At 43.2% G+C, this 22,661-nt stretch overlaps 1 protein-coding gene across 1 annotated transcript in view; it reads left to right on the plus strand.

The window, feature by feature from the left end:
- Nucleotides 1–22,225, plus strand: part of LOC124798334 (probable cytochrome P450 6a14) — a 57,579-nt gene extending 35,354 nt beyond the window's left edge. Inside the window, exons 6-8 of the mRNA XM_047261687.1 lie at nucleotides 2,804–3,025; nucleotides 13,504–13,755; nucleotides 21,911–22,225. Coding sequence (XP_047117643.1) covers nucleotides 2,804–3,025; nucleotides 13,504–13,755; nucleotides 21,911–22,083 — 647 coding nt within the window. The 3' untranslated portion in view covers nucleotides 22,084–22,225. The remainder of the gene's footprint in view (nucleotides 1–2,803; nucleotides 3,026–13,503; nucleotides 13,756–21,910) is intronic.
- Nucleotides 22,226–22,661: the final 436 nt, after the last annotated feature.

Here is a 22,661-nt window from a genome sequence, read left to right on the forward strand (position 1 = left end):
CATGTTTCGCAGTCACAAAAAAAGACGGTAAAAACGAATGTTTCAACAAGCCGGACCTTTGTGTTTTTCGTTATTGCTTTGTTCTCCAAGCTCTTGTTGAGCGCCTTTATAGCCACTCGCTCTAGCGTGATCCGTCTTCTTACCTCATCTTCTCAGCCTCCATGTGTCGCAATTGGTTGGCCCAAGATAGATGCAAAAATGCCCAACTTTCAGGTACTTTAATCGACCTGTGAGTTGAACCTGCGCTCCTCAGTGAATTATCATTATTTTGGGCTTTTGGAGATCGAGGTCCAGTCCATATGACAGACTAATGTCCTTTAACTTTTGTTAGTAGCTCAGCTAGTTCATCTTCCCTGCCCGCTAAAAGCACAGCAACATAAGCAAATTGGAAGTTGTTAATAGTTTTTCCACCAACTGACATACCTTACAATCCAGCCGTCAAGAACAGTCCCAATGACAAGTTCTGCGTAATTCTCTTTCAGCTGGGGGGTGGGGACTGAACAGAACCCTAACACCTTTTGATACACTGAAGAAATCAGACCTTGCGAGCTCTTGTCTTCACAGCTGCGAGGTGATTAGTCTACAGACTTCTGATCAGCGCTGTCAAGTGTGTTTGGACACCGAACTCTGCAAGCACCTCCCACAACTTTTTAGGCAAGAACACAAATCTCCTGCGATTTCTTGATTTTCCGTCCGATGTTGAGAATCTATTCAAAAGTTCTTTTTCCTTCAACCAAACGTGCTTGTTCCGTGGATATGTCAGACTGAATGTACGGCTTCAAACCCTAGTTCGAGACGTAGAGCAAAATTTTGCTTGTTTGGGATATGAAGACAATAGCTCGGTAGTTGTAGCAGTTCCTGGTTGACTTTTTGTTGCATAGGAGCATGGAGAGACTTCGACTAGTCTTCTGACCGCTCCCCAGTTTCCCATATTCTTGTACACATCGAATGCAGCACATAAACACTTTCCTGTCCCATTTCTTTGATAACTTCACCATATATACTGTCTACAGCGAGGGTTTTACAGTTCTCGAGATGCTGAATTACAGTGTCTCTTTCACTGCGTAATATTGCATGTTACGGGGTAAGCTGCTCAACTGCTTCACATTCCATACTGTTTTTAATCCCAGAATACATAGCTTTTAACAGTACTGTTTCCACTTTGCATTTGGCAACAAGTTGGATACAAAAAATATATAAGTGCGAGTATCTGTCCGATCGTAGACTGCTGAATGAAACATGTCACCTTTACTAACTGTGAGCTCTACACCTGTAGCAGCCTACTAAATATTACACTTCAGCACGAAAATCCCATACGTACAAGATCCGGCACTTGGATCCATGTAAGCAATAAGGTTTAAAATTAATGGTATTCACTTCTCACTTCTCGCTTTTCAGGGCAGTGCATAGCGGATTAGATACGTTTCCAAGCAATCGACTAAGCCCGGTACCTCACTCTGATTACCACTGCTCTGTCCCTTCAGCTGCCCTGCCACATGCCATTGTCCTCCACACCTTCATCATGACCCTGCATCTCCCCCTGTTTTCTTGTTCCCTGAAACGTATTCCGTGCAACCTTGGCACAGAATTATCCCAGCGAGATTGTATGTGTTGAAAGATGGCTCAGCCAAATTAATGTGCTGGCTGCTGCACGATGTGTCTTGCCCTGTCGTTGTACAGATGATAACAAGAGTCTTCACAATGGATTAAAATGTTCAGGAACTGTTGAATTCTAAATGCCTCGTGTAATGTATTGCGCGGAAAATCGCGAATTACCCTGTAGCCGCCCAGTTAAAGATAGATAAGCGTCGTAGCAAGCCATCGCTAGGAATACAGAACTGCTAAAATTAACCTCTGCCGAACAAAAACACTGAGATGCTCACTATGGATTTTCCTTTCTGGCCTTACCGCATCACTGACGATTGAATTAACAAGAAGTCTGATACAACTCGAGAAAGACGCCGATCCTGGCATTGACGGTGCTACTCAGATCAAAATGTGTCATATCCATAAAAATGCTGTCCAATATCCTTGACATGCGTTTGTTGTAGATTCTTAGTGCATATTCTCAGCTCATATACAACCTGAGACAAAAAATAAAACGACGCCCTACGAAGGAATTATCCGAATCAGACGGAAACAGGTAGATGTGCTGTACGTGTGCAGAGGAACAAACGATTATAATTTCAGAAAAATTAGGTGATTTATTCAAGAGAAATAGCTTTACAAATTGAGCAAGTCAATAAAGAGATGGTTCACCTCTGGCCCTTATGCAAACAGGCATTCGGCTTGGCGTTGATTGACAGAGCTGCTGAATGTCCTCCTGAGGGATATGGTGAAAAATTTTGCCTAATTGGGACGTTATGAACTGTGAAAAAGGGAATTCTAAGGCTCAATCTAGATATAGTGGGGATCAGCCAAGTATAATGGAAAGAAGACATAGATTTCTAGTCAGGTGAGTATAGGGTAGCATCAGAAAATGGGTATAACGGGGATAGGATTCGTTATGAATGGAAAAGTAAGACAGAGACTTAGTTACTGTCAGCAGTTCAGTGGTAGGGTCTTTCTCATCAGAATCGACAGCAAACCGAAACCGACAACGCTAGTTCAGTTATACCTGCTGACGTCGCAAGTTGAAGACGAAGGGATAGAGAAGTATACTAGGATATTGAACAGGTAATTAAGTACGTAAATGGAGCTGAAAATCTAATAGTCATCGGGGACTGATGACTCCATAATGCTTAGAGCCATATGAACCATTTGAACACCGTGAGAGTAGAAGAATACCGGCGTACTGTTCCAGGACTGTCCATTGACGAAGTCGCTGCCCAGGCGTTCGTCTTCTTCATCGCGGGCTTCGAGACGTCCTCGACTACCATGAGCTTCGCCCTCCACGAACTCGCCCACCATCCGGAGGTCCAAGGGCGCCTGCAGACGGAAATCGACGCAGTTCTGAAGCAACACGGTGGACAAATCACCTATGAGGCAGTCAATAGCATGCCCTACCTCGAAAAAGTCGTTGCAGGTGCGTAGCAATTTCTGTCGCAACATGTTTCACTCATATCACGCTGGCCTGCCCTGTAGAGAATTAGTGTAGCACTGGTTCTGGTACTTTAGACAGGAAGAGATTTCTGTAGAGTCTTGTGCCGTAAGGAATCAAGGGAGAGGATTTTGTTATAGGTGGCCTGCGTCCTCTTTCTACAACAAAAATGCACACGTGGATTAGTATGGTTCTTTTCTTACCTGAAGCTGCTACTTAATTTTAATAGAGTTCATGTTCGTGCTACAAGCTCCTCAGCAGTAATCTTATTGCAGACATATCGCTAATCTTGGTATTAAAAACTTTAGTCTCGCTGGTATAGTCACAACTCTGGTCGCTATGTACCGTCGTAGCCTGAGAGAGTCAGTGAGGCCCTACAATCAGCGGCATCGGTATAAATACCCGCTGTCGAGAGGGCGTTGGCGGCGTATTGTTTGTCGGTGTGTCTCTGGCCTCTCACATGATAGGGGCGCTTCATCCTGCGCCTACTATCGATCTTCGCGCTGCGTCTTTGCCTACCGGTATGCTGGTGACAGCTTACGCCATCACAATTTCTGTATATTACCTGCATCTGAACAACTGTATTAGTCTAGGCGGTACGTAAGCCTAAGGTGAACCAGGACTGTGGTGCGACTCTTCTAGATAATCTAGGAGCTAGTGTCGAATGGTTGCAGATGTAGTCCCTCTTGAGGAAAATAAACGAACTAAATGCAATATTTTCGATTAAAAGCAACACGTTATGTGGTTTAGGGCATACGGTTTTATTTTTGGGAATCTTTTGCGATTTACGAAGTGGTGGTAAAGCTGCCACCTAAGAGAACAGTTAAAAGTTTTTTTGCTCATTTCGCTGTGTATAATTCGTGCATATTTATACGAGGGGCGGTCAATAAGCAATGCAACAAATTTTTCTCTCTACCAATTTCGGTTCAAAAAATGCGGAATTTGTTGTGGGACATCGTGGAGTGTACCCGCTTCAGCTCCTATAGTTTCACGAAGTTCGTGTAGGTAGCGGCTCTATACGTCGTCTTCAAAATGGCGTTTGTAACCTAGTTGCGTTCCAAGCAGAGAGCTGTCACTGAGTTTCTTTTGGCGGAAAACAAGAGTATCGCTGATATTCGTAGGCGCTTGCACAATGTCTACGGAGACCTGGCAGTGAACAAAAACATCGTGATTCGTTGGGCGAGGCGTCTGTCATCATTGCAACATGGTACGTGTAAACCTGTCCGATCTATCGTGTGCCGAATAGCATCACGCAGCAGTTACTCTTGAAATGTTGGAACGTGTGGACGCTCTAATTCGGGATGATCGACGGATCACAATCAAACTCCTCACTGCACAACTGGACGTCTCTGTTGGTAGCGCTGACACTCTCGTCCACCAGTTGGGGTGCTCAAAGGTACGTGCCCATTGAGTTCCTAGCTGCCTAACTAAAGACCATAAAAACCGACGAAGGACCATCTATGCGGAATTACAAGGCTGATCGTGACAATTTTTTTGTCGAATTTCGTCACGGGCAGTGAAACATGGGTTCATCACGTCCGTAGCCCACTCTAAGTGTAAATGGTTGCGGAAAAATACTTCACCTCTTAGGAGTTAAAAAATCTCAGCAAATAGGGAGCATCATGACAGATACAGGGATTAATGACCACAAGGTCCACCGCAACATCCACATCCACCAAAAGTCAATCCGAAATATATCTATTTAAAAAATTCTTCCCAACTGACTATGTAATTGCAGACCATACGTGTCTTACGTTCAAAGAAACAGTACCTGCAGCAGTTGATGACTTATACCGAATAAATTAATAAAACATGCTGCTGATTCCCCATGGTACACAAAAGAGGTCAGAACACTTGCAGAGGAACGAAAAAAAGCATGCCAGATTTAAAAGAACACAAAATCTCCAGCATTAGCGATGTTTTACTGAAGGTCGTAACTTAACGCAGACTTCAATACGAGATGCTTTTAACAGCTTCCACAGCGAAACTCTGTCTCGATATCATGTAAAGTACACCAGCAGCAACACACAATCAATACCTTCGCTGCGCGGTAACAATGGGATTATGACCGATGTCAGCGCAACCAAAGCGGTGTTACTAAACGCAGTTTTCCGAAATTCCATCACCAAAGAAGTACATATTCCAGAATTCGAATGAAGAACAGCTATTAACATGAGTCACAATTACAAATAGATATACTCGGTGTAGCGAAGCAGCTTAAATCACTTAACAAAGGCTCAGTGTAATTAAGCGCTTAAATCAACTAGTAAAGGCAGGTCTTCTGATCTAGATAGTATAGTAGTTACGTTCCTTTGCTTATACAATAGCCCCATATTTAGCTATCATATACAACCGCTCGCTCGACGAAAGGCCCATACATAAAGACTGAAAAGTTTCACAGGGCACACGCTCACACCAGTACTCAATAAAGGAAATAGAGGTAATTCGATGACATACAGACCCGCATCACTGACGTGAATTTGAAGTGGGATTTTGGTACATATACTGTTTTTGAACATTGTGAATTATTTCGAAGATAATGGATTGTTGGCAACAGTCAGCAAGGATTCAGAAAGTAGCTGCTGACAGGGGATCTCAAATCGATTCCATATTTCTAGATTTCGAGACAGCTTTCGACACCATTCCTCCCGAGAGACCTGTAATCAAATTGCGTACCCATCGAATATCGTTTCAATTGTACGACTGAATTCGTGGTTTCCTCTCAGAAAGGTATAGTACGTACTATTGGAGAGAAAATCATCTCGTAAAACGGAAGTGATATGTACCATTCCCCAAGGAAGTATGATGGGTCCTCTTCTGTTCCTATTCTATGTAAAAGTTTTGGGAGATTTTTGCAGATGATGCTGTCATTTACCGTCTAGTGAAGTCATCAGAAGACCAAAACCAATTGCAAAATGACCTAAACACTATATTTGTACGGTGCGAAAAGTAGCAATTGTCTCTCAATCGGGAAAAATGTGAGGGCATGCACATGCGTACGAGAAGAAATCCATTAAATATAGGTCACACGTTAGATCACACAAATTTAAAGGCTGCCAATTGAACTAAATAGTTAGGAATTACAATTACGGACAATGTAAACTGTAACGATGACATATATAACGTTGTGGGGGTGGCAAACAAAACACTGGGTTGTATTGAAGATGGAACAGGTGTACTAAAGAGACTGCCTACACTATGCCTGTCCGTCGTATGCTACGTATTGCTGTGCAGAATGGGATCCTTACCAGACGCTTGAGGAAGGACATCTAAAAAGTCCAAAGAAGGGCAGTTCGTATTGTATTATCGCTAATAAAACTGAGAGTGTGACGGATATGACAAACGAGTTGGGGAGGCAATCATTAAAACAAAGGTTTTTTCGTTGCGGTGAGATCTTCTGACGAAATTTTTAGCATCATTTTCTCCTCTAAATGTGAAAATATTTCATTTACGCCAAGCTACATAGGACGAAATTATCATTGTAATAAAAATAAGAGAAATCATAGCTCGTATAGAGAGCGATAAGTGTTGATTTTTCCCACACTCTGCTGCAGAGTGGAAAGATTGAGAAATAGTCTGAAGGTGGTTCGACGAACCGTCTGCACGGAACACCAGTGATTGTTGCAGAGTACTCATGCAGAAGCAGATGTAGCTATACCTCTGGACCATTTCCTTACTATGATGACGACGCGGAAAGGAGACCGTCTTTGATAAACACTCCCTCGATATTTTCAAACTTTAGCGGCAGTTCATAAACTTGGCAACTTTATTTACGTCTCTGTAAGTTTTGTGGGATGTGTGGACTGTTTCTATGCCAAGCCGTATGGCACAGGTGTCAATAAATTTGACACAGAGAACAGTCCGAAATGAGTCTTACCACTGGGTATATACACTCCTCCCCTCAATATTTGGAAACGCATCGTTTGTTTGTGTAAATGGTAACTGAATCTCAAAGTACACGTGTGATGCACCACACCCATAAACCAAAGAACTCTAAACTAAATTCATACGTATTCTAATGGATCTCTGAATGTATGTGTGTGTGTGTGTGTGTGTGTGTGTGTGTGTGTGTGTGTGTGTGTGTTTCACATCTCTTCCTAAATTACTGGACCAGTTTCAACCAAACTTGGTACACATATACCTTACTGTCAGACGACAATGGCTGTCGGGCTAAGAACCACATACCTATCAGAGGAGTGAGTGTGAAAATAAATCCACGATGCTCGAATTCCCAAACTTTATTGAGCCAGTATTTGAGAATGAGTGCACATAGCGACTTGCAACAATTTCTACATATAATTTCAAACTTTTAAGAAACTTGTTGTCTCTTATAACCCCTACAAAATTTTTATTGCAAACTACTTTTCCGCTGTTCATGCAGTTAATGTACGGCATGAGGCATGGCATTAAAAAGTATTAGCTCTTTACTTCTGACTGTATTTGGGACACATTTTACAGACAGCATGCACACATACCACTGAAATTAAGTGCAAAATTATATCATTCTACGACATTTAGTTTGGGAGATATGACGTCATGACCAGTGAGATGCGTGAAAGACTGCCGCTTCGTGCATGGAGTTTAACTTTATTTCTTCTTTACTACTAACTCCATTTGCAACACATTCTGCAGACAGTATCCAGAAAAGCCGTTGAATGTATCTACAAATTGTATCACTGGACGATATGAGTTCAGGAGCGTCGACGTCGTGAACATTAAGCACAAGACTAGACGCTGCGTGGTATGGGCGTGAGCGCACTGCTGCAAGTAAATTACCTGAGCAACACCTGGTTTCTCCAAAAAAATGGCTCTGACCACTATGGGACTTAACATCTGTGGTCATCAGTCCCCTAGAACTTAGAACTACTTAAACCTAACTAACCTAAGGACATCACACACATCCATGCGCGAGGCAGGATTCGAACCTGCGACCGTAGCGGTCGCACGGTTCCAGACTGTAGCGCCTAGACCGCATGGCCACACCGGCCAGCTCCTGGTTTCTCCGCTAGTAATTAAAATAAGGCATATGGTTAGAATAACTGCGACTTCTTTTGCAAACTACTGAAAATGAGTAATGCAATTACAAGAATGTTGTACATAGAACAGAGTTTAGAATACGGTGTTAAAAGTTGTCACTGTAGAGTGGATCCTCTCGTAAAATGAAGGAATATGGCTACTTTTTACTTGTAATTAGGGTGATTTGAAAATGACATGAAATACAGATGTCAGAAATTTGCTTGGAAATGACGCCTAGTCGAAATCAGCTAATCGCACGATTAAATAAAGCTCGCGTTACTGCCTACTGAAGACCATGTTTACGTTTGTTAATTAGAAGAAGCAAGTTTGACTGAAAAATTAAACACGCTGGTGTCCAAAATTAAAGCAACAAATAGAAATTTTTCACTGTTGCGTTTATTTTGCCACAAAACAGTATAAACAGGTGATAGTAAAGTGGAAAAAAGAATACAGAACCTAAACGACGGCAATATGCATAACGGTACACAAAAATGTTCTTCGTTTTATCCAACTTGCTCCCACATTCCAACAACTGGTTTATGTCCTAAGCGTGGGATGTTACCACGTCTGGCTCCTATACAACCCTGACAACGACGGGACATGCTCTGAGTGATGTCATCAGTCTCATCTTGAGGAAGCAACAGCCATTCTTCCTGCAAAGCTGCTCGCAAGTCTTGGAGAGTGGTTGGTGGATGCTGACGTGGTGCAACCCGTCCCCCTAGCTAATCCCAGACATGCTCTATGGGATTCAAATCGGGAGAGAGAGCAGACCACGCCATGGGTGCAATATCTTTCGTTTCCAAGAAAACATCAAGCACCCATGTTATATGAGGTCGAGCATTATCATCCATCAATACGAAGTCTGGGCCAACAGCACCTCGCAACAACCGCAGACGAGGGCCCAGGGTTCCGTCACGATACCTGACAGCAGTTAAACCCTGCCGAATCACCTGTACAGTTTCAAGAAGAGGTGCTCGAGTGGTCAACATAATTCCTGAGAACACCAATGAGGATCTTCCTCGATATCAGTCTCTTCCCACATTGTCTGGATTCAGAAATTGTGTTCCACGTTCTCTCCAGATGCGAATGCGTCGATAATTACTCTCCAGACCAAATAGGGACTCATGTGCGAAAAGAACATTGGCCCACAGTTCGGCCGTCCTGGTGGCAAGTTGACTACTTCACTCCAGACCTTCCCTTCTGCGAAGACGCATCAGAGGTACACACACAGAAGGTCTCCGAAAATAAAAGCTACTCTGCCGAGGCCTTATGTGCACTGTTTGTCTCGATACAACGCCTCCAGTGGGTGCTGCAAAGTCAGATGCGAGTTGCCGTGCAGTACTAAGGTGATACCGTAGGCCCTTGCGGCCAAATAACGGTCCTCTCCTTTTGATATCACACGTGGTCGGCCCTGCCTTGATCTTCGGGATACTGGTTCAGTGCCTATGAATAGTCGCCACATCCGAGAAACAAGAAAACGCTTCACATTAAGCCATTCAGCAACATGAGTTTGCGTCTGTCCCGCTTCCATTCTCCTCATGGTCCTCCACAGCAAGGTGTCTGTAGGCGTCTCCTCTGCGCAGTACTTGAGCGTCTGTCACTGTGTACACACCGATTGGGGATATGGGACTAACCGGCAAACAGTACCCCGTTTGATAGGTGCCCTGACGTCACCGATGACGTGGTCGTGCATGGACCGGAGTGCCACACTCCGCGAAGAACACGATTGAGGACATCTGTTAACATTTTGTATGGTTATACCGTGGTTTGGACACAACACGTGGAAACAGCAGTTTGTTACTTAACTTGTGAATACCAGTGTAAAATTATGTGGCGAAATACGAGTAGTAGAATACACTACTGGCCATTAAAATTGCTACACCAAGAAGAAATGCAGATGACAAACGACTATTCATTGGACAAATATATTATACTAGAACTGACATGTGATTACATTTTGAGGCAATTTTGGTGCATAGATCTTGAGAAATCAGTACCCGGAACAACCACCTCTGGCCGTAATAACGGCCTTGATACGCCTGGGCATTGAGTTAAACAGAGCTTGGATGGCGTGTACAGGTACAGTTGCCCATGCAGCTTCAACACGATACCATAGTTCATCAAGAGTAGCGACTGGCGTATTGTGACGAGCCAGTTGCTCGGCCACCATTGACCAGACGTTTTCAGTAGGTGAGAGATCTGGAGAATGTGCTGGCCAGGGCAGCAGTCGAACATTTTCTGTATCCAGAAAGGCCCGTACAGGACCTGCAACATGCGGTCGTGCGTTATCCTGCTGAAATGTAGGGTTTCGCAGGGATCGAATGAAGGGTAGAGCCACGGGTCGTAACACATCTGATATGTAACGTCCGCTGTTCAAAGTGTCGTCAATGCGAACGAGAGGTGACCGAGACGTGTAACCAATGGCACCCCATACCATCACGCCGGGTGATACGCCAGAATTGCGATGACGAATACACGCTTCCAATGTGCGTTCACCGCGATGTCGCATAACACGGATGCTACCATCATGATGCTGTAAACAGAACCTGGATTCATCCGAAAAAATGACTTTTTGCCATTCGTGCACCCAGGTTCGTCCAAATGGTTCAAATGGCTCTGAGCACTATGGGACTTAACATCTATGGTCATCAGTCCCCTAGAACTTAGAACTACTTAAACCTAACTAACCTGACAGCACACAACACCCAGCCATCACGAAGCAGAGAAAATCCCTGACCCCGCCGGGAATCGAACCCGGGAACCCGGGTGTGGGAAGCGAGAACGCTACCGCACGACCACGATATGCGGGCCACCCAGGTTCGTCGTCGACTACATCATCGTAGGCGTTCCTGTCTGTGATGCAGCGTCAAGGGCAACAGCAGACATGGTCAACGAGCTGATAATCCATGCTGCTGCAAACGTCGTCGAACTGTTCGTGCAGATGGTTGTTGTCTTGCAAACGTCCCCGTCTTTTGACTCAAGGATAGAGACGTGGCTGCACGATCCGTTACAGCCATGCGGATAAGATGCCTGTCATCTCGACTGCTAGTGATACGAGGCCGTTGGGATCCAGCACGGCGTTCCGTATTACCCCCCTGAACCCACCGATTCCATATTCTGCTAACAGTCATTGGATCTCGACTAACGCGAGCAGCAATGTCGCGATACGATAATGTGCAATCGCGATAGGCTGCAACCCGACCTTTATCAAAGTCGGAAATGTAATGGTACGCATTTCTCCTCCTTACACGAGGCATCACCATTTTCTGAGCATTGCTGGTGAATTAAATAAAAATTTATTTTCGACAGGAAATCATGTAAATTTCTTAACAAATGCCTTTCCGAGATTGACGTCTGTGATCCAGACAAGAGGGAGATTGAGTCAATAATTAAATCACTGAAGACTAAGGACTCTCATGGTTATGATGGAGTGTCTAGTAGAATATTAAAGTACTGTGCTGCACATGTTAGCCCTGTATTTAGCCATATTTGTAATTTTTCCTTTAGGAATGGTCAGTTTCCTGAGAGATTAAAGTACTCAGTAGTAAAGCCGCTTTATAAAAAGGGAGAAAGGGATAATGTAGATAATTTTAGACCTATTTCTATTCCATCAGTGTTTGCAAAAGTTATCGAAAAGGCTGTGTATGTAAGGTTAATTGATCATTTTATATCACACGATTTGCTATCAAATGTACAGTTCGGCTTTAGAAGTCGTTTGACAACTGAAAACGCTGTATTCTCTTTTCTCTGTGAGGTACTGAATGGGCTAAACAGAAGGTTTCGAACGCTTGGAATATTTTTTGATTTAAGAAAGGCATTTGACTGTGTTGATCTCACAATATTGCTCCAGAAGTTGGACCATTACGGAATAAGGGGAGTAGCTCACAATTGGTTCACCTCTTACTTTAGCAACAGGCAGCAAAAGGTCATTATTCACAATGTTGATAACGGCTGTGATGTGGGATCTGAGTGGGGTACTGTCAAGTGGGGGGTGCCCCAGGGATCAGTGTTGGGGCCGCTCCTGTTCCTTATTTATACAAATGATATGCCCTCTAGTATTATGGGTAACTCTAAAATATTTCTGTTTGCTGATGACACTAGCTTGGTAGTGAAAGATGTTGTGTGCAACATTGACTCGGTTTCAAGTAGTGCAGTACATGACCTCAGTTCATGGCATGTAGAAAATAAACGAACGTTAAATCACAGTAAGACTCAGTTTTTACAGTTTCTAACACACAATTCAACCTGACGTTTTAATCTCACAGAACGGGCATATGATAAGTGAAACTCAACAGTTCAAATTCCTAGGGGTTCAGATAGATAGTAAGCTGTCGTGGAAAGCCCACGTTCAGGATCTTGTTCAAAGACTTAATACTGCCATTTTCACTATTCGAACGGTATTGAAAGTGAGTGATACTTCGACACCTAAATTAGTCTACTTTGCGTATTTTCATTCACTTATGTCGTATGGTATTATGTTTTGGGGTAACTCTTCCCATTCTAGAAGGAAAATTTTGGCTCAGAAACTAGCGGTTCGGGCAATAAGTGGTGTGAGTTCACGAACCTCTTGTCGACCTCTGTTCACGAGTCTAGGTATTTTGACATTGGCCTCTCAGTATGTATATTCCTTATTGTATATTCCTTATTGTCGTTTCTTGTTACCAGTATTAGTTTATTTCCAACAATAAGCAGCTTTCACTCGGTTAATACTCGGCAGAAATCAAACCTCCATTTGGATCGGACTTCCTTAACTCTTGTGCAAAAAGATGTGCAGTATACTGCTGCATCCATTTTCAATAAGCTGCCACTCGAATTCAAAAACCTTAGCAGTGGTCCACGCGCTTTCAAATCGAAACTGAAGAGTTTCCTCATGGGTCACTCCTTCTATTCTTTCGAGGAGTTCCTTGAAAAATTAAGCTGATTCTCATTGTATTTCTGATAGCGTTTGCTTAAATTTATGGACTGATTTTCTTTCAGGTTCATGAACATTTATTTTTATCTGTTATTACTTTTATGTTGTAAGTTCATGTAATGACACGTTCCATGACCTTGGAGATTTGCTCCTCAATTTGGTCCTACGGAACTTGATATGTAAATAAAAAATAAATAAATAAATCACAACAACGTTTCACCAGGCAACGCCGGTCAACTGCTGTTTGTGTATGAGAAATCGGTTGGAAACTTTCCTGATGTCAGCACGTTGTAGGTGTCGCCACCCATGCGTGAATGCTCTGAAAAGCTAATCATTTGCACATCACAGCATCTTCTTCCTGTCGGTTAAATTTCGCGTCTGTAGCACGTCATCTTCTTGGTGTAACAATTTTAATGGCCAGTAGTTGAGTTATTCATATCTAAATGGTAAACAGCTACTAGTGTCCAGCTTGGGAATGCTGTCGTGACTGTCAGATGACAGGGAGAAGGCTTACGGAGTCCGACGCCTGTTGCAGAGACGCTGAGGAAGTACCCGCCGGTGATGATACTCAACAGGGAGAGCAACGCCGAGTACCGGATTCCCGACACGGACGTAGTGCTCGACAAGGGCACCCCCATCATAATTCCGGTGTACGGCCTGCACCACGACCCCGACATCTTCCCGGACCCCGAGCGCTTCGACCCCGAGAGGTTCTCCGAGGAGCAGAAGGCCCAGAGACACCCCTACGTCTACCTGCCGTTCGGAGAGGGGCCTCGCATCTGCATAGGTGAGTCCTGCAGCTGTACCAGCTGCCCTTCACCTTCACGACAACACCGCCCAAACTTCGCAAATGTCAGTTTCCGTCATAATCACCTCACACGCAAATAACATGTTCAGGCTAGAACAAACATACAGAATACACACTCCCCCCATGAGCAGTGTTTAAGTTTTTCTTTAAATTCCAGATTACAAAAATGGTAAACCTTTCCTCGACGAGAAGGTTGGTTTCAAAATCACAGTGCTTCAAGAGGCACGGTCCTATTGCAGGTCCTAATCTTTCACCTTCGTTCGACCCTAGACTCAACTTAAAGAGCGAGTTATACGGGGACTTGTAGTCTAAGATAGACTCCCATCTACTGTGCAACATTTGCCAGATCATTATCAGAGTATAAAGTAGCGGTAAACGACCAAAAAATGTCCTGGGACCAATCCAACACCCGCACTAATGTGTTATCAGACTGGCACTCGGTCACATCTTTTTCCTTTGGCGTCTGACCGCCCCTTGCGTCCGAGTGGTCAAGATAATACATGTCCACACCATTCAGGATCTTCCTCGATATCAGTCTCTTTCCACAATGTTTGGATTCCGAAATTGTGTTCCACCTTCCCTTCCTTGTACTTTCAAGTTTAACTTCCCATTATTTTATAAAAACACAGGACGGAACATGTAGTCGGTCTGTCAACCATTGCCCACAGAAACGGTCTCTCACGAGTCCTGCCTTACGTCATTCATTTGCTCCTCCTCCAAAGGCAGAGTCTCTTAGGTGATCTGCACCTGCCATTAGTGGCTCCAGCGTCCTTCTCTCGCCAATACTTCTTTATCCGCTCTTCAAATTAAATTCCTTTTCTCTTGGAATCAAAACAGATGGGACAACTCTTGTCTTTACAAGTTAAGATGCTCCCCTTTTAACATTCTCACCCAGCCTGATTAACGCAAATAATAAATAAAACATCAATACAATATTTTACTCGATGATGTTTTGTCAGTTACTACGAACTGTGACCGTTCTGACAGAAAATTACGCATCCAATCGCTCCACTACATCTACATCATTTGCGAAGTGTTGGTGTAGATGTAGTTCCGCTATTGGATTCCTAATTTTCTGTCTGAACGGTCACAGTTCGTAGTAATTGACGGAAAATCGTCGAGTAAAATAGAACTGATATCAAGTCTTTCCCAAGGGCCCGACACGACATTCTTCATTTCAATGACTGCTTCACGGCCTATGCCATCTGGATCCTTCCCACCAACACTAGCTTATCTTTTATGAACGGCGCAGGTGGGAACTCTCATTGAAATGTATTCTATGTTTCCAAAACCCTCCTGGCCTGTTGTTATGAATTACTACACGTATATCACAACATCACAAGCCGGCGATGGGGGCGGAAATGTTAAGCTATAAAATTACAAATTACTCAACTTTCGTACAAGATGGTCCAAGTTCTCCCCCAAATAAATAACTTTGTGCTTTTAAGTTTAACTTCCATTTATTTGATAGAAGCACAGGACAGAACATCTAGTCGGTCTGTCAAATGGTTCAAATAGCTCTGAGCACTACGGAACTTAACATCTGAGGTCATCAGTCCCCTAACGAACCTAAGGACATCACACACATCCATGCCCGAGGCAGGATTCCAACCTGCGACCGTAGCAGTCGCGCGGTCCCGAACTGAAGCGCCTAGAACCGCTCGGTCACAGCGGCCAGCAGTCGGTCTGTCAACCAGTGCCCACAGAAACCGTCTCTCACGTATCCTGCCTTACATCATTCACACTTTCATGCGAATCATACAGAACTTTTTATCATTACAAAGAGCGTTGCAATCAACTTCAAGACTTACATTTATTTTATATGTTTTCCGTATTGTATTATTTTTCGTTTTTTGTTTTTGGATAATGAAACTTCAATGTGTTTCCCAAATTCGCGCCATTTTTGTTGAAATTTAACGTTTTTACATTCCAAGATTTTAGGGTCAAACATTTTCATCCACACATTCAAGGACTTTTACGATGATTCTGATCTGTGAAAGAAGTCGCTTTCCTACTTAACGTCACCTTCTCTACAGTACACACAGAATTTCGTAACATTGAACAATGAACTACACATTATCATTATAGCAGTCCGCCGCCGGTAGCTGAGTGGTCAGCGCGACAGAATGTCAATCCTAAGGCCCAGGGTTCGATTCCCGTCGGAGATCTTCTCCGCTCAGGGACTGGGTGTTGTGTTGTCCTAATCATCATCATTTCATCCCCATCGACGCGCAAGTGGCCGACGTGGCGCCAAATCGAAAGATTTGCACCTGGTAAACGGTCTAACCGACGGGAGACCCTAGCAACACGACATCTATTTTTATTACAGCATTACCAACTACTGTATGTACATCGTGAAAAACGCATCTTAATATCACAAATCAAACGGAAAAGGTCTCTCTACATCCACATTTACCTTTCTGACAGTCAGTACTTCAGAACACAATATGACTCATTTATTTCATAATTGCCAATATTTTTCTTCTTGCATGTGCAAGTGTCGAACTGTTTATAATGTGTTAATACCTGTCAGCTTATTATCTTCCTACTGTGCCAGTTACATCTTATTCTTAAGATTAAAGTTTATAGCATTAAACACCAAATTTCTGCCCTCTTCATAACTACAAAGTCTTCTATCTTTACGACACAAATTCTCGTTTTTAGATCCTAAAACGTATCCTTTCTCATAATTAAAATTCTTGTTATTCCTTCTCTAAATCTGTAATTTTTCTTCCTCAAAGCTACGAGTGTCTTTCAATAATTAAAAGAGACAAATTGGTCTGGAGAAAAAAGCCTTTATTTTTACAAAACAGTACTTTTTCTACTTTTCAACACAATCCCCTTGAACATTTATACACTTGTTCCAACGGGCTACAACCTTTTTTATTCCGGCTACAAAGAACTCTTTATCTTGGTGTTTGAATCAATTCCCCACTAACGTTTTCATGTTCTCGTTGTCCTGGTATCTCTTCCCAGGTAATGCCTGCTTCAGTGCACCAAACAAATGGAAATCACTAGGTGCTAAATCAGGACTGTAAGGTTGATGAGGCAGTACTTCCCTGCCCGTTTTGTCGATGGTCTACGGGTTAGTTGAGCAACATGAGGACGTGCGTTACTTTGCTGGAGAATCACACCTCTCCTCTGAGATCCATGACGTCTCTCTCTCATGGCTGGTTTCACCTTGTTTAAAAGCAAATGTGAGTAGTACTGGCTGTTCATTGTACGCTGCTCTTCGAGATAAGCACAAAAAAACTGAACCTTTTGTATCCCAAAACACCGTCAACATGACTTTTCCTGCTGATGCTTGAGTTTTGAATTTTTGCTTGACAGGTGAGTTGGTGTGCTTCCACTCCATAATTTGTCTTTTTGATCCTGGCTCATAATAGTGAACCCAAGTTTCATCACAAGTTAAAATTTTTTTGAGGAGGTGCTCACCTTCTCTTTCACAATGTTTCGTTAGCTATCTGCACGCTCTCAAACTTGTTTCCTTGTGTAGCTGCGTCAACTCCTTTGGAACCCATCTTGCACATGTTTTGCGGTACTTCAACTTGTTGCAGATAAAGTTATGAACTGTACCAGTACTAACTTGAACCTTATCAACTATCATTTCCACAGTCACGTAGCGGTCGGCATGAATAATGTCATCAATGCGACTTTCAAGTGAGGGAGTTAAAAAGGTAACCGGTAGGCCGGAACGGTGTTCGTCAGTCACTGAGTCGCGACCATTTTTGAACTGCTGTGCCCACTTGTAAAAATTTGCACGATTCATGCAACCTTCACCATAAACTTTAGATATTCTACAGTATATATTCAGAAAATAAAAACAAATAATAGAACGTTGTTCAACTAATGCCGACGTTCCAGGCGGGCTCGCAATCTTGAAATGTATTTTGGAGTTTATAAACAAAATATCAGCTGATCAGGGACCATCCCGGTGATGTCAACTTAAAGCCACAAAATTACCAAACTTGCCCTACTAACAGTTTTTCCCCAGACCAGTTTGTCTCTTTAATTATTGAATGACCCTAGTACAATTATTCTTGGTTTTTTATATTCTCTGCTTAAGACCTGAATATATCTCAGTTAGTCTGTAATAAAAGTTTCTCGTGAAGCTGGTCTTACTGCCTCCACCGAGCCGAACGAAACTTGCACTTCTTATTGCTTCAAACAAACTATCGCAACGAGCAAGACAGTTCAGTGCTGCCGATCCGCAGGGTCTTAGACTCGTTACAGAGTCCCACTCCTCTGGCATTCAAGCTCATTCACTTCTTTCGTGCTATTTCTACTGCATTACATGTTTTCGACTGCGTTCTTATTTCGTTTCACACAAAAGTTACATCTACATGTGTTTATAAATGAATTTCTTCGCGTATTTTCAAGCATCTATCAGTTAACTTCACATCCCTCACAATTTCTTCCGTTTCACTTAAGAGGACGCACGGATTGAATTCTGTCAAAAGCAGGGGAAAATAGCTGAAAATATACTTCTCGCGTGAATTATTATATTTTAAAGCTTATGACGTCCTTTTTCAAACAGAGGTCAACAACAGACTTCTCTCTGCATTACGAGTCTCTAAAATATCTTCTTGTGTCATCAGCCCGTAGTCTGTCAGTTCGATGCTCCATTATGTTCTTACCTCTTGGAAACACTCAGGTAACTTCACTGGTTCAACTTTCATACAGCCAGCTGGTTACACGTCACGCCTATCCCTGATTCATCGTCAGTATGGTTGTGGTTTGGTTTTCTGCTCCAGATCGTCCCGTGATCCATTTGTCTGCTTTCCGCCCTCTCCTCCCCAGAGTCCACGCGCGCTTGTCTACATTGTTCGTCAAGTATTCCTCAGTTTTTAAAATGATTTTCTCGTGAAAAATTCAACTGTTACTGCCTGTCATCAGTACACAGTGACTGATCGTAAAAGATTCTTTCTGGACACACGGGAATGTTAGTTTTGAAACCTATGTTTACTTTACCAATACATTGCAGAGCATTTATAATCTTTTACTTCTTTCATTCTACCTCCAGTCATTGTATTCAACATCCCCCATTACAACAGGCCGTTAGTTGGCCATTTGATTGTATTGTTAATATGTGCAATTTCATCTTAATGTGTTGATTTCTCATTACATATGTAACATTGTACATTTACACGAATATTCATCGTCTGTAAATCACCGTAAAGGACTTGGCGATGGGTTCTTCCACACAGTAGTGTTTTCTTCTGTTACAGTCGTGGGTGAAGTGCCGGAAGAGTGGCTGCTCCACGCTCCTGTGCACACTACAGTTATTCTGATTTCGTTACTAGTTTCAGTGGCAGCGACATCCAGAGAGCTGCGACGCGTTTCCAACTTCCTCACTTAACTGTTAGTGGCTCATAGGACATTACGAGATCCTAAATCTCAAAACGTGGACCTATTTTATCACCGGAATATTTTTACCCAAGAGGATGCCATCATCATTAAGCTATTCAGTAAAGCTGCATGCCCTTACGATAAATAATAGCTGTAGTTTCCCTTGCTTTCACTAGTTTTTTAGTACCGACAAAGCAGTTGGCTAGTGTTACACGGTCAATCGCTCACACAGACTGTTGCCCCCGTAGCTGCTGCCCCTCATGAGGAATCATGGAATCATGTGACTGACTGGTGTCTCCACAGGTATCCCTCCAGTGTCGTTGATGTTCGAAAGCCACTCCATCTCGGCATATATTTACAAAACATTCATCCTGAGAACATACTCTTTGCTGCACACACGCTCGCTCTCTCTCTCTCTCTCTCTCTCTCTCTCTCTCTCTCACACACACACACACACACACACACACACACACACACACACACACACACGCACACACATACACACAGAATCATTCACATTACAAGTGTTAATCGTCTTTCTTTATGTATATTTTTATAATTATTATTTAAAACTCGATTTCCTTACCTCGGCACATTCTTGTTTCTTGGCACCCTCGATGTGGCGACCTCGCTCTCCCAGTTCGGTGTGGTTTTTTACTGTATCCATAATTAAGCTAGAGGCGAGTCACAGTTAGGTAAAATTCTGGTCGTACAGGTCCTCTGGTATACCATTGGAATGCTGATGTGCATAGATATACGTAACAGGAACGATGTCCTGTGCACTGACGAGAAAAAAATCGCAGCACAAAATCATTGAAGTAATGAAATTTCGGAAATGCGTTTGTCTAGGTAACATACGTAAATGACAAATACTCCGAGATCACAGGTCAATGTAAGCACGAGATAAGCCATTCCAAATCTGAGATGCTGGTACATTAATAATACATAAGTAGCCGCCAGAATATTTCGTGTAAGCGTGGCAAACGTGTGTGCATTGTGTTGTACAGGAGCCGGATGTCAGTTTGTGGGACGGAGTTCCATGCCAACTGCACTTGGGCGGTCAGTGTAGGAACGGTTGATGCTGTTGGTGGGTGAGGATAGAGTTGTGGACCGATGATGTCCCATATGCCCTCGATTCGGAACAGATCTGGTGTTCGAGCAGGCCAAGGCCACAGCGGTACGTGGGCGAGTGTTATCCTGTTGGAAAACATCCCCCGGAATGCTGTTCATGAATGGCGGCGCAACGGGTGGAATCACCAGACTGATGTACAAATCTGCGTAAGGGTTCGTCGGATAAACACGAGAGTGCTCCTGCTGTTATACAAAACCGCACTCCAGACTATAACTCCGGGTGTAGGTCCAGTGCGGCCTAGCACACAGACAGGTTGGTTGCAGTCAAACAACTGGCTTCCTTCTAAACAACGCACGGTCTTCACTGGCATCGAAACACAACAAGCTTTCATCCCAAAACACAACAGACCTCCACCCTGCCCTGCAATGAGCTCTAGCTTGACGCCACTGAAGTCGCATGGTTGTGGTTTGGGGTCAGTGAAACGCACGCTACAGGGCATCTGGCTCGGAGCTGTCCTTGAAGTAACCGATTCGTAACAGCTCGTTGTGTCACTGTGGTGCCAACTGCTGCTCAAATTGCTGCTGCAGATGCACCACGATGGGCCAGAGCCATACGTCGAACACGACGGTCTTCCCTCCCGGTAATGACACGTGGCCGTGCTGAACCCGTACATTCTCGTGATCACCGCTGTCAGCAGCCATGTATAGTGGCTACATTCCCGTCAAGTCTTTCTGCAATATCGCAGGAGGAACGTGCAGCATCTCGTAGCCCTATTACATGACGTCGTTCAAGCTCAGTATGGTGCTGAAAATGGCGTCTTTGTCGTCTTAAAGGCATTCTTTACTAACAACTGCATACCACGTCCAATCTCAAAGCTAACTAACTAACTCTCACGACCGTTCCAGTGTGCATTTAAAGCAAACCTAATTTGCATCCTCACATTGGCGCTACTACCGCCACTCATATGAGACTGGCACGAAATCTGAATAGACATCATCTTTCAGAAGCAGAAACACGCCAACCAACTTTCGTTTATGTCGCACAACTCCTTTTTGGTACTGCGTTTTTCTTTTCCATCAGTGTAGTAACGCTAGATATTTTCCTTTCACGGCCCCTTGCGTTTCTTAACGCATTCTTGATCTGAATTATTAAACCTGAGTTATGAATGTTGTTGTGCTCCTGACTGTACATGGTGATCGCATCTTTCACCAGTCTGTCAGCGACATTAAGGTAAAGGCCGGAATGGCGCGTTATAGATGCATAAAAGTATTTCGATTTTCCTCTCTCGCGAGTGCTTCACGTGTTGGATTGTATTATACACCAGGGGTTGTTACAATGAGTATATGAGCGTGTGTGGAAAAATAACACGAACGTGACTTTCGCATATAGGAACATTTGGTTGCGCTCGATGTTGGTTACTGTGTGTTAATAGCTAATCTTCAAACTGTTAAAGTCTTTTCTTATTTAAACTACAATTAAAATTATAGCTTTATAACGTCGACGGGTTTTTGGAACGTTTAGAAGCTTTTCATGGGCCGGAACAAAGTTGATCACAAGTAAATAAAAACCGACTTGGACTGTTTGTGATCACATTTTCTCATGATACAGCAAGTTCAGAGATTAATGACTTCTCATTTCGTGACACAGCACCTGCCTCTTGTTACAAAATGTAAGAGGGTATTTTTGTTCTCTAGTAAATGTTTCTTGTTTCAGGCATGCGGTTTGGTCTGGTGCAAACGAAGGTCGGCCTTATAAACATACTGTCGAGGTACAGCGTTGAACCCAGCGAGAAGAGCGTTCGCCACTTGTCCCTGGAACCGAGGGCTTTCCTGATGACACCCAAGGGCGGGATACAGCTGAGGCTCAGCAAGAGGCCTACAGCGTAGCGTCCTGCCACAAGACACCACTTCCTCTGTAAAAGACTGTTACCCAGAGATTCCTAAACCTGTACATAGTGTATATAATACTGTATTTTTTCGTTACTGAATGCTGATTGTTTTTAATAAAGCGATTGTTGTGAAACCTCTAGCCCCTCGAGTAATCACAATGTCATTCACACCTGACGTACCCCTCGTATCGCGCGTGTAATACTGAAGCTGAGAATGATATTCGAAAGGTATTACTTTCACAATGAAAACATGTTTTGTAAGTCATTCCGTTGTCAATCTGTGATAGACATGTCTGTTTATATTATGAATACGTAAGTTTTTTCCTTTTTCCTCATTACCTTCTTTCACATAAGGCATCTTCTGCTGCGCTCTTTTTATGGCTGTATTGTGTTCGATGTAGTGTGACTCTTTTTACAAATCCATACATGCTATAAAAGTGGATGTATGTACACTCATGTTCAGAAAAAAAAAACAGAACACCTTGAACGACCAGAGATGGGACGTTGATATCCTCAGAACATGTACATTAGTATCTTCTGCAGAAATGATTAGCATTTGAACCATGTGGAGTTCAA

Source organism: Schistocerca piceifrons, chromosome 5 (genome assembly GCF_021461385.2).
Source record: "Schistocerca piceifrons isolate TAMUIC-IGC-003096 chromosome 5, iqSchPice1.1, whole genome shotgun sequence".
In the NCBI taxonomy this organism is placed as follows: domain Eukaryota; kingdom Metazoa; phylum Arthropoda; class Insecta; order Orthoptera; family Acrididae; genus Schistocerca; species Schistocerca piceifrons.